Source organism: Cynara cardunculus (assembly GCF_001531365.2).
Source record: "Cynara cardunculus var. scolymus isolate 2C chromosome LG 13, CcrdV1, whole genome shotgun sequence".
Classification (NCBI taxonomy): domain Eukaryota; kingdom Viridiplantae; phylum Streptophyta; class Magnoliopsida; order Asterales; family Asteraceae; genus Cynara; species Cynara cardunculus.
In genome coordinates, this window is record NC_037540.1 from 780,125 (window position 1) to 792,990 (window position 12,866).

A 12,866-nucleotide genomic window follows, 5' to 3' on the forward strand; every position below is an offset into this window, starting at 1 on the left:
CTTCATATTTTTTTTCTTATTGATATTTTTGAAGAATTTATGTAGATGTACAAATTAATAGTTATTGCTTTTTTTGATTCTCTGCAATCAGATTTTAGGGATTCAGAGAATCCATAACCATAAGCCTACATGGTAATGGATAATGTTCCTTTCCCAACTTGTTTTACATTTAAATGTTGGTTAATGATAAATTATTGAAGTTTTACTTGCTTGGTTTCTCATGAATTCATGATAGAAACATTGTATCTATAGGTACACAAGAAAAGGGCTAGTTGACCGAAGACTTGTACTCGGGCTAGATGGGACCCGCCTAGACAGGTTGGTTGGTCTGGTTTTAGGGCATGCTTCTTAACAGCCTAACGAGTTTAATAAGATTCATAATTTATTCGGTCAATTATACATGGTTGTTTGGTAGTGACTTATGATATAGAAAGTGGCTTATCCGATAAGCTTCTAGTGGGAGCTTTATGTAGAAACAAAGTTTTTTGCTCCGAACCTATCTCCTTCAATTAAAAAACACAAGTCACTGTTTGATACTTGACTTAATGATATAGGAAGTAGCTTATTCAGTAAGCTTTTAAGTGGAGCTTTATGTAGAAAGCCAAGTTTTTTCCGAACCTGCTTCTCCCGGGAAAAAAAAAAAAACACTCCTATATGTGAAAAAACTCTCCCAAATAAACATTTTATCTATTTATAAAGACAAATTAATTCACATAGACTGTTTCATCCATATACGATGTAAAACCAAATCAAACCAAACAACCCCTAACCCTCATTGTCCTGTAAGTCTTCCTTCTTGGACCAAGGACCGGTTAAGTCCAAACGTTCATCTGTAATATGATGACGTTGTTCTATAGGATGGTCTAAAAAAGAGAGAGCTCTATCTTATATTTGACTACATGTGGAACCTGCATACATTGTCGTCTTAGGGCCTCACGGCTTATCTTTCGCAAAATGGTGTGAAAAGTTATTGGAGATTTGTAGTCTCACATCAGCTAGACATCGAATCTTTATATATGTTAGAAGTTTTTTTTATAAGAGATCTTTTAGAGTGATTTAAAGGGATTTCATATATTCTCGCATTATATAAGAGTTGGGTCTAGCAGTCTGCCTAGAGACCTGACAACTGACACATCAACTAGATATGAACTATCAGACCTCTATAATTGTTGGAATATCTCAAGTCTCTTGACCTCTTCTAATGGAACTCGGACCACAAAAGCTCTTTATGTAATAAACGAAGTCAACAAAAGAAAACAAAAAAAAACATAATATTGAAAAAATGTTAGAATTTGTTACGTTGGGTCGAACAATACCAACCGCAAAAAGTTGGTACCAATTAAAATTGATTGATACACTATATAAGATTTTGCATACCAATTATAGTTGATTGGTATATGGTATTTAAGAAAAAAAAAACTTGATACCATACTAAATCCATCTCCACTTTAATGGAAAAGAATTGAAGATAAAGTTGACATGTTTGGCGGATATTGATACATTATAAAATTTTATCAATTTGGCAAATCAACAAAAACATGGAAACAAACTCATAATTAGAATTTTCATTTGAGAAAATCGTATTTCAGTTAGATCTATCGAAGAGTTTCACTGTATCTCTTATACTTTCTCATTTTAAAGAAGGTTTTGAGAAATTTATTGAAACAATTTGTTTTTTTTCATTTGAAGTAGTTGAAATTAAAAAAATTAAAATTTCCATTTTAAATAATCTGTGTAGGAACCCGGCTGTACTGGTTTTAGTCAAGATAGACAATACGACATTGGTTAAACTCGTACCTCGAATATGGCAGTCAAGAGCTGTTGTTGTACTTGTTAGCTTCTTTCATCAAAGCAGAAAACCGAGAACTACGATTTTTGAATTACAGTTACGGATCGAAAGAAGTGATAACGTACCTTTGCAGAGGTGGTTTATATATATATATATAATATTCATTAAAAAAATTGGAAAAAATGTAACGCTCCAAAAATTGGAAAAAATGTAACGTTCCAAAAACTGTTGCGTACGGACTGCAAAGTTCACAAACGGTTTGGTCAAAAGTCAAACTTAAAAGATGGACCAAAGTTGGACTTTTGAATAATAAGTGAATTTAACTTGCCGATTTTCCAATAGTCACATGCTTTTCCGATCAAGTGTGGATTAATTGCAGCTCGCCGGCGGTATTTCGTTCGCCGCCGTAGAAAATGGCCGGTTGTGATGTCATAGGTGGCTGTCCTAGCGATTACGTCGCCCTTTCCGTCGCTATCCTCTCATTCGTCTTGTATGTCTGTTTTCCCCAAATTTGCAAAATCCATACATGAATGTATTTAATTACGCTATTTTGTTTGCTTATTCGGATTAATATTACTTAGCTTATGAGTATCTATAATTAGAAATTCGAACTTTGGATTGTGATTGAACCTTGATTCAGTTCAGAGTTGTATAAGTTCATAATAGAAAGCATTTACGCCTTGAATATGGGATTTAAACCGGTTAATTTCCTCGTATGTTTAAATTTCGAGAAGAAACTTGCTAAACCTTATATAACTTCAGATAAATTAGATTGATGTTGATTTTAGATTGGCTTAAAAGTTCATATCGATTTGCATTTGGAAGGGTGCTAGGTTTAACGTCACAAAAGCTCTTTTCTGCGATGGGATTGACTTGTGAGTATGCATTTCTGAGTGGACGATTGAGGATGGTTTTATGTTTCAAAATCTACCTTTTGATATTTTCTAAGAATTTATTAGTGGTGATTTGATGCTAGAAATGATGGAAATAGAAGAAAAAGCAAATTTGTTTTGCATGCTGATTTATATTTCTATAATAGAAGTGTGTTTCTTTCACTAGAATGAACTAAAGAGGAAACCCCAACAGTTGAATTTGGAACCAAGGATGGGTGGGCAGGTGGCAGTTAACTATAGCTCTTTGAGCTCTGCACAGAAGCAGACTAGAAGAGAAGTATGTTGTTAAATCATCTTTCAGTTGGTGTACAAGAAGAATAAATTGAAATCCACTTTATAGTAGCAAGAGAACTAAACCGGCTTGAATCAATAGTGTGAAGTTAATTGGCATTACACCATCTTTTATTTAACGTTGATCAACATATCTTTAATCAGAATTGTTGCTGCTCATATATGGCACTATGTGTGCATCTGTATGATGAACATAGTTCTTGTCTTGCAGCCTTTTTCTGAGGTCGACTTTACCCTTTTTGATTCACAAGGTTCCTCGACCTAAAGGAAGTAGTTTTTGGATCCCGGCAATTCAAATCATAGCAAGCTTCAATCTTTTGCTGTCACTTGCGGTAAAGCTATTATTCTTTTGAAAACATTTATTTCCCGTTTTCGAATTATCTATCTTATTACTTTGCCTTTCCTTTATTCCCATGTATTGAAGATTTGAAGTTCATTTGCATTGTGTATTAAAGTGCTTTAACCTTCACGCAGATGTCTCTTAATGTTGTGAGGTTTCACAGGAGACACTGGTGGCAATCCTGCTATCTCTGGGGAGGTTAATTTGCTTTTTCTTTGATTACTAAAGTTACACTATATGTTCACTTTTGTAAGATCAACTAATCTTTGCCTTTAGCAATTTCTGGTTTCAGTTTGGGTTAACGGTCCACTAGGATTTGGGTTGCTATTGAGTTGTCGGATTATACAAGCTACCCACTTGTATTCCGTTTTTGTCAAGTAAGTTTTCTATCTTTTCGACCTTGAGAACTGAGGCTGGAGCCACTCAAGGAACTCATACGCCAGAGGAACTGACCACACAGATGAAGAGAAGATAAAAAATCCATATATTGACGCTAACTCTGTTCTCTTCCTTGTGATTTTCAGAAGGCGTCTCTTTCCTATAAGATCGTATATTAGTCTTCCACTTGCTCTTCTGCCCTGGGTTGCCTGGGCTGCACGTAAGATAATTTACTTTGTTCCACTTTGTATTACTTCGTATAGCCTCCAATTTTTCAGTTGCATGAGTTCATTCATCTTACAAGATCTGTAAAACAGTATTATTATTCATATATCGAGTTAATACCATTACTGTATTCTAACTTCTCTTAGAACAGATGTGCATGTGTATCTATTCCTGTCTTTTTCTCAATTACAGTTCTGCTGGCTGTTGATATTAGAGTTTGTTTGCTGTAGTTCTTCACATGGAGCAGCCTCTAAATAATCGCTGCCACATGGGGACTCGATGGGCTGTTCCCTATGTATGCTTCCCTGTGTTCTATATTGCTGCTTTGATTGGTATTACTGGAGCCATTCATCATATTGAGTTCAGATTCGATGAGCTCAAGGACCTTTGGAGGGCAATACTCGTAACTGTATTTTCTATTGGTACGTGTTGAATTTAATTATGCATCTAATTTCTTAAATAATGTTCTTGACTGGCATATGCTTTTACATGTTGAAGTCGTTTTATATGTTCTTTTGAGGTTTGACATAGATAAAAAATTAAGTACCGTTCTGACCTGTTCCAGAAGAGTTCTTGGATATGTTTAATATTAGTACGTCTCGTAGTGTAAATTTACCTAATCTGGATTCTAAATCAGAAGTGTTATTTAATGTTGGTACTTCGTTTCCCAAGATTGCTACAATGCCTTTTTCTATTATCCTCAACTTTTTCATGCTTTTATTAGTCCCTCTCTTAGCACAAAATTCTTTTTCACAATTTTTTCCGCACAAGATGGGGGTCGTTACGGAAACAACCTCGTTACCCCTTAGGGTAGTGGAAAGGTTGCGTATGTCTTACCCTCCCCAAACCCCACTCCACGTGGGATTCACTGGGTTCATTTTATTTGGTTTGATTATAACCTATAGGGTCAGCTTCAGGGAAAACCGTAAAAAAATGAAAAACTGAGGAACACCCCTGGTAACCTTTCATCTGGACGGTATGCATATGTGCATACAAGTAATTTCTATCCAATTTGTCTTGTATGCACATATGCATAACATGCACACGTGCATAAAAACCAAGAAACAACTTCAATTACTTGTATGCACATGTGCATACTGTCCGGATGAATGGTTACCAGGGAGTTTCTCAATTTTTTATTTTTTTGCGGTTTTCCCCTGAACCTGACCCATAACCTATACATTTGTTACAATTTATCTTAATTTCCCATTCTAGGTGTATGGGTGGTTGCTTATGTTTTAAATGAGACACACGAGGAGGTCATGTGGCTTCAAGTCACCACCAGATGTGTGCTTTTAGTTGTGGTATGTTTTAAACCTTTCACTATACTTTCAATAGCAAATCATTGAAGATCTGAGGCCGTGAAAGCATCACCTTTATTTGGAAACCCTTTTTGAGATATTTCTGGATCATTATTCGTAGGCAAGTAGTCTCGTGGTGGCTTTCTTCTCAATTTCGTTCTCTCAACCTCTGGTCTCGGTTATGAGCTTAAACAAGAAAGAAAGTTTCGAATTAAAGACGATGGGTCAAGCTCTTGGAATACCTGATAGTGCGCATTTATCACATAATGATCCAACTCTTGATGTCGATCCAAATGAACCCTTGGATAAACTTCTGTTGAACAAAAGATTCCGCTGTTCCTTCATGGAATTTGCTGACAGGTCTTGTTCTTGTTCTAATCTAGATCAAGTTGTGAACTTGTACAACGGTCCACATAGTTCTTGTCAAATATCGTTACATTTCTCTTTTTTTCGATGATTTTTTTCAGTTGTTTGGCTGGGGAAAGCGTGCATTTTTACAATGAAGTAGAACAACTTGAAAGGATACCCGTAAATGATCCTGTTAAAAGAATTTACATGGCACGGCACATTATCGAGAAGTATATAAACACAGGTATCACATTCAATATCTAATTCGTATTTTTTCAAGCTATCTTTGGCCATATACGGGATGGATTATTAGATAAATGTGTCTGCTATAGAGGAGAACCAAGAAAAGAATATGAACTTTTATTTAGATTAATGTGTCTGCTATCAGAGAAATTGTTGATCATGGATTATTAGTGTAACATCCCCGGTCGACCATACCAGATATTATTGTTTGTTTTATCCACACCTGGACTCATGGTTTTTAAATGTGTTCGATTGTAACATATCAGGCCAAATGTACCAGATATTGTTCGCTTTGTCCACACACCTGACTCACGGTTTAAAACGCGTCTTCTTCCTCTGATACCATTTCTAACACTCCAAAGCCCAAAGCAACAGGCTGGCCAATAACTTCGAATCCAACTTCAAATTCGAATTCAACTTAAAACCATGGTGGAAGTTATTGGTAACCCACAACTTGAGGCTTAGTTAAACTCTTGACGTCCTCGTCAGGCCTACCCTGAATCTTCCTCCTTGTGATTGGTGATGTGGAATTTGCCTAAGATGTTACAAACACCCCCCTCGAGGACTCATCATACCCAATGAGGTTTCCCCCACCATCCCGATGGTAAATGGATTCGCTCTGATACCATTTGTAACACCCCAAACCAACCATACCAAATATGGTTTGCTTTGACCACACACACCTGGGCTTACGGTTTTAGAACGCGTCTGATAGAGAAGGTATCCAGTCCCTTATAAGGCAACCTTAGTTCCCCTTCCCAGCTCATGTGGGATCTTATGGTCCCATTCCTTACAAGGCAACCTTTGTTCCGCTCTCAAGCAATGTGGGATGATCTCATAATTAGATACATTTACCTGCTATATAAGAAAAAATGTTCACATAGAAAATAAACTTCTATTTTATAAAGTTTGTGCATTTTGCCCAATTTTCAGATATAACATTTCCTTTTATTTCCTAATTTACATACAGGTGCACCGATGGAGGTAAATATATCTCACAGAACCCGACAAGAAATTCTCACAACTCTTGATCTTGCACACCCACATCTCTTCAAAAATGCAGTCAATGAGTTGCTGCAGTTGATGAACATGGTTAGTTCTTTGCCTTTTGATATATAAATAGAACCCCACTTGCCTAGTTTTCCTGAATTGATGATATTTGATTTCAAACCACAAAATTTCTATATTTCTTACGTTATTGAAGGGCATTTAAGACATTTAACCCTGAAACTACATTTGCAATTTTTTTGGGAGTGGGTGGTCCAAGGCTTTTCCCCAAGAACAATCCCATGGCAAGTCGCGACTGTAGGCTTTTCCCATAGCCTTGAGGTAAATCTCTCAAGGTGCGTTTGGTATATTGGACAGAACAAAACAAAACAGGGATCATTGTTCCACGTTTGACAACACTTTTTACGTGGAACAAACAGGAACAGAGTGAAATAGACATGCTCCACCTCCATCCCATGGAACAAGGTGGAACAGACTTATATATTTTACCAATATAACTTAAAGTAAAACCTCCGTCCTTTTTACATTTTATTCATTCCTTAAATTTTATTTGTTGTATTTTATGCTCTTTTAGACTCTCACTTTACTGTAATCAAAATATTATTTTTATATGGTTTCTATATTTTCATTAATCTATGCAATTTATTCAATATTAATAATAAAAAGTAATATAGAAATTGGAAGATATATAAACTTTTTATTTTGGTGTCATTTTAATCGTCTTGATGAAAACTTTCTAATGATACATTTTGTTATAAAAAATATTTATTTTATTATAATTTAATAAATTACATAAATCAAAAAAAATATATAAACAACTCATCGAGGGTAAATTGGTCATTCTATCTGTTTTGTCCTGTCTAATTTTGTCTTATCAAACGTTGAATGACTGTTCTATGCTGTTATGTGTTGTTCTGTTTTATCTTATCCGGATACCAAACACACCCTCAATGACCACAATTGCATATGTAGATGGCAGGATTAGAACCCGGGTTGATTTTATCATTCCCTTATCTTTATTCTCCATGCTATCCCTTCTAGTGTATTGCAATTTACATGTGACATAGAGTACATATTTATATCTAGAGTAAATTACGTTTTTTGTCCCTATGGTTTGTTAAAAGTTGCAATATTCATCCTTGTCTCTTAGAAATTGTAGTTTTCGTCTCTATGGTTTGTAATCCATTGTTATTTTCGTCCTTATGATTTACAATTTATTGTTGTTTCAGTCCATGTGGTTTACAATTCTTTACGGTTTTGGTCTCTTATAATTAAAGGTAGGAATTAATACAGGAACAAAAATTGGCAATAAATTGCAAACCATAGGTACAAAAATCATAATTTCTAAACCATAGGGACGAAAATCGCAATTTCTAAATCGTAATTTACTCTTATATCTAAATTTCGAACTCCAAAATAACTGTCTTTTATCTTATAGAACTTGGCAAAAGATTACTGGTCATCCATGTTCTTTTTGAAGTTCAAAGAAGAAGCTGCTATGAGAAGTGTCGATCATGAACTTGAACAAGTAAATGGTTGGAATTTTTCTCCAAGATTGAGCTCCGTTCATTGTCCCGACGATCCGTTCTACCAAGATCACATGCCTACCCTCGATGCTCGTGGTCCACACCTACACTAAGAGTATGTCAAACTCCCTACCTTCCATCTCGAAGTATAGAAAGCTTCCAAGGGTTCGTATTCAACAAGATGATAGCAAGCCGCTAGGTGTTATGTCATAATTACATAAATGCCCTTGTATCGGTCCATAGAAGCAACATCGTGGTCTCTGAGGATTTTTTGGCTATTATCTTCAGGGTTTCAAGGGGTTAGTCAAGATGTACGCAAACTGGTCTGGACACTAAAAAGATCCCATTAGATGTGTCCCTTCTTGGGGGTTGGTGGTTTTGGTCCTCTAGCTATAAGCAAATATGAAGGACATTGCAATCAACTTTGAGACCATACAGATTTAGTTATTGAACAATTTTGGCCATTTTTTGTACCATTCCTTGTATAGGACAATGAATTATATGAACATTTGTATATTTATAAGTAATGATAGTCGTTCTTTAGCATGTTAAATGTGTGATTGGGTCTTTCATCAACGAATGTAAAATTATATCTTACCTCAGTGCATCTCTAATTTATATCAGTAAAAGCAGAAGTAATACATCTCATCGCCGCTTCTGTAATTTGTATATATGTATCTTTGTTATCTCATTTTCCAGTGTAATCAAAAGTTTCAGGTGTAACAAAGTCCAGCGGTATGTGAGTCTTTGATCTCGTAGGAGGTCAGGGATTCAAACCTCACCAAAAAATGAGGAGGGTATGTGAGTTTTTCTATTTGTCGTATATAAATATTATGTACTTAAAAAAATAACTTAGTATTATATTTGACAGTTGTAATAAGTTTTTGAGCAAACTACGTTTTTCGTCCATGTGGTTATCATATTGTGATTTTTGTCTTTATGGTTCGTAATACCTTTTAGTATGAGGGACGAAAATAGTAATAAATTATAAACATCAATGACGAAAACAACGAAAAGATTTAAATCATAGGAACGAAAATAGAAATTGTAACCATAAAAAGGAAAATCATAAGTTCAAAAATATAGAGATAAAAATAGTAATTTTCAACAAACTATAAGGATGAAAAACATAATTTAATTAAGAGTTATTGGATGGTTTGGTATATAATGATTAAGAGACTCTCATGATATAATGCAAATGAAATATAAATGTTCGGTAATTGTTTACAATTAATTAATGTACTGAATGGTTAAAGAATGCCCATGATACAAAATCATTCAAATGGTTTTAGAATTAATTAAAAAACAAACTTTTTGTTGTAAAACAAGATTTATCTTTAATGATTAGAAACTGTCTTTTAATAAAACTGATAAAAATAAAAACAACCCCTTATTACTTCTTTTCTAAAATAAATATCAACGGTAATAATATATCGTGGGATTTATTATTCTTGTACGGAAGAAAAGATTACAAAGATGTTAAATTACAAAAATGCCCTTTTGTAGTGCCTTCTTTAATCTTCTTCCTTTTGCGGGAAACACAAATCCTAATTTTGCGCCTCGCTTAAACCCTACAAAAATGGCGTCTTCATCATAAAAGAGAACAAACGCTCCCCCTCGCCACCCTCAAACCATTGGATTCCGACCAAATAATGGCGCCGGATGCTGGAGGGCATGACGGAGAACCCAATCAGAACACGGTTTTCCTTGACACCAGTCTGGGCACTCATTTAGCTACGATTGTCTCTGATTCCGACACTGTCTCCGATCTCAAAAGTAATCTTCATACCCTAATATTCGTCGTTGTAATAGGGTTTATGGCGACATTATTTTTTGAGTTTAATTTAACTTTGGATTCCTATTTTTCTCTGGCAGAGAAGGAAAATTGTTATTTGGATTAGGAATTAGTGTAAAGAGCTGCACTTTCACTTTGGATATAATGCCGTATTTCTCAATTTTACAAATGATATCATTATATTAATTTCTCGTCTTTTAGAATAATTGGTGATTTGATCGAATTTTATAACTGCTAAGGTTAGATATTTAGAATTAGGGGCTGTTTGGTTGATTTTCCATTAATTCTTGTATGGATAAAGCTGTCTGTTAATCTGTGGGTATAGATTGGGAAGGTTTTTGTTTGGGAGGGCTTTTTAATAGATGCAAGGAGCTTGTTTTTTGATTTGGAGGGATAGGTTTCAAAAAAAACTTGGTTTGTTGCATAAAGCTCCCTCTAGATGCTTATTGAATAATCCACTTTCTATATCATTAAGTCACTACCGAACAGTCATGTATAGCTGACTGAATAAGCTGTGAGTCTTATTAAGCCTATTAAACTTCTATCAAACAGGCCCTTACTGGTGGTGTGTAACCTTGACATCAGACATCAATTCTGCATTTGTAATGCGTAACCTTGACATCAGACATCAACCTGTAGCCTTCTTATTTCCTTCTCTTTCAGGGTACTTGCATTTCTATAAGTAATGTCTGTTAAGATAAAGGCAAGGGTTGGTTTTCGCTTGCTCTTTATCGCACTTGGTTATTCCTCGGAAAATGAGTTTGGGGAGGGACTTCAAAGCATTGTCAAATGATTAAATAAAACTGCTTATGATATAATTAATAAACGTAAGCCTAATGTCAACAACTTTAGGCATTTTACGTAAGCCTAAACGTAAGCCTAAAGCTCCCTGTGTGTGTTGTGTAGTAGGCATTTTAGAATAAGTGAATCTGGGTAGTGCCTAATATGATCAGGTTATACAGATTATAAAGCTACACCGATCCCCTTCAATAGTGATAGGGTTCCAACATCAAGGAAGTTCCATAGTAGGTTTAAGTTAATTGTAATGTGCATGTAGGGTTGTTGAACAAGCATTAAAGGCTGCCTGCTTTTTGTTGGATACCAATTTTTCTTACAAAAATAAACTTCTGGGAAAGGCCAAACATATTCATTGCAGCAGTTTTTGTTTTACAACTTCGTGTTGGTGGAGCATTTTTGCCTGTCTTGGAGTGAGTGTTGAGATTGTTGGGTTCAAGCAAGAATGCATCGGTACATTTTCTTAAAAAATTTATTTGGTTTTTTTGCAGAGAAAATTATGTTAGAACATCATCAGTGCTTTCCTGCAATTGGAGATATTAAAATTCACTGCTTGAAGGTATTTTCATTCCTATAATTTGGGTAAACAATGTCATTGTTTTTTTTCTTTGTTATCCTTCAACTTCTCTGTTGGCAGGTAAAAAGGCGAGGAAACTTCTATCATCTGTCAGATTCTATGCTTGTTAAGAGTGCATTTGGGACTACCAAAAGGAATTGGTTTGTCTCCGCAGATGCTTCTCGCTTAGAGCAATGTGATGGTATTCAACAATTTGATAAACGTAAGGTTGGGGATCAACTAGCCTTGCCTTGGGTAACAGATAGTCGATCGATTGATAAGCATGATAGTCTTGCAGACAGACCTTCAAAGCAGTCTCTTGTCAATGGGTCGCCATCAATGCATCCTAAGATTGTACCATTTGTGAATCAGAAAGTTCCTAGTGTCGCTCATCTTACTTCTGGTGATTCCTGCAAAGATCTGTCGGAGAATGTTGAGGAACATAAGTCATCTAATGATGAACATTGGAGAAATCCGCAACCAGATTCAGAGAAGCAAGTAGATTCTAAAATAGAGAAGTTGTATACTTTTAATAACGGGATAAAATCCAAGAAAAGAATACGTGATGTGCGTAATGAGAGTTTGCAAGAAGATGCTTTGCGGTCTGGACCTTCTGTAAAGAAAAAACGTAGGACTCAAAGGATAGATTTAAATGCAAAAGCTTCAGAAGAAGACAGAGATGTAATAGATGATACTGATAAGGTAAAACACAAGGGAGAGGGTATACCTGATGAGAATTCCTTTGACCACATATCAAAAGGTAAAGATGCAACTTCAGATGGTTTAGTAACTAAAGCTTTGAGTGATGAACATACCAATAAAGGTATTGATCAAGCAGCCACTGTTGTTCCTTCAAGTGTTGAAGATGTTGGAGTGGAGACACATCCTCCAAAAAATTTAGAAGCAAGTGAAACCGTGCCTGATGTTGCAATGGTTGTGGAAAAGAATATCCAGCAAGAGATGCCTTTTGAAATATCTTTGAAGGAGAAAGACGATGAACTTGTCCAAAAAGCAGTTACTGGGATTGAAATACCGTCTTCATCGATGAGTAAGTACATAGAATACCTTTATGTACATATAACTTTTATTGTTGCCTCCTTTTATATATGTGCCATACTTAATCAAATGGGTTAGTGGGTTACATATTTTATGATAGGACTTCAAGATTAGGTGATTTCATGAATATGAAGGCTTGATAATTTGGTAGGCTTAATTTTGAATCCTCTCCCATCATATGTAGGGACTCTTTCAAGATAAGCAAAAGAGAAAAGAAAAAATTGAAAATTTGCATACAGTAATTGGATGTTGTAGGTACTAATAAGGGTAATTGATTATGGTTTAAATGTTGCGAGGGCATTCAAATCTTTAGACTTGGACA

At 35.3% G+C, this 12,866-nt stretch overlaps 2 protein-coding genes across 3 annotated transcripts in view; both read left to right on the forward strand.

Annotated features, from left to right (window-relative positions):
* The first annotated feature begins 2,202 nt into the window (after window positions 1-2,202).
* On the forward strand, window positions 2,203-8,455 carry LOC112524252 (regulator of G-protein signaling 1). The gene is made up of 11 exons (XM_025134009.1): window positions 2,203-2,279; window positions 3,185-3,305; window positions 3,448-3,511; window positions 3,606-3,690; window positions 3,838-3,911; window positions 4,147-4,338; window positions 5,132-5,220; window positions 5,339-5,577; window positions 5,685-5,809; window positions 6,779-6,900; window positions 8,255-8,455. The coding sequence occupies exons 1-11, from the start codon at window positions 2,203-2,205 to the stop codon at window positions 8,453-8,455; spliced, it is 1,389 nt and encodes a 462-aa protein (XP_024989777.1).
* A 1,465-nt stretch (window positions 8,456-9,920) lies between these two features.
* LOC112525969 overlaps window positions 9,921-12,866 on the forward strand; it is a 7,389-nt gene continuing 4,443 nt past the window's right edge. For both annotated transcript variants that reach the window (XM_025136306.1, XM_025136307.1), the window contains exons 1-3: window positions 9,921-10,118; window positions 11,424-11,491; window positions 11,570-12,536. In XM_025136306.1, the coding sequence (XP_024992074.1) occupies window positions 9,995-10,118; window positions 11,424-11,491; window positions 11,570-12,536 (1,159 nt within the window). In that variant the 5' untranslated portion in view covers window positions 9,921-9,994. The remainder of the gene's footprint in view (window positions 10,119-11,423; window positions 11,492-11,569; window positions 12,537-12,866) is intronic.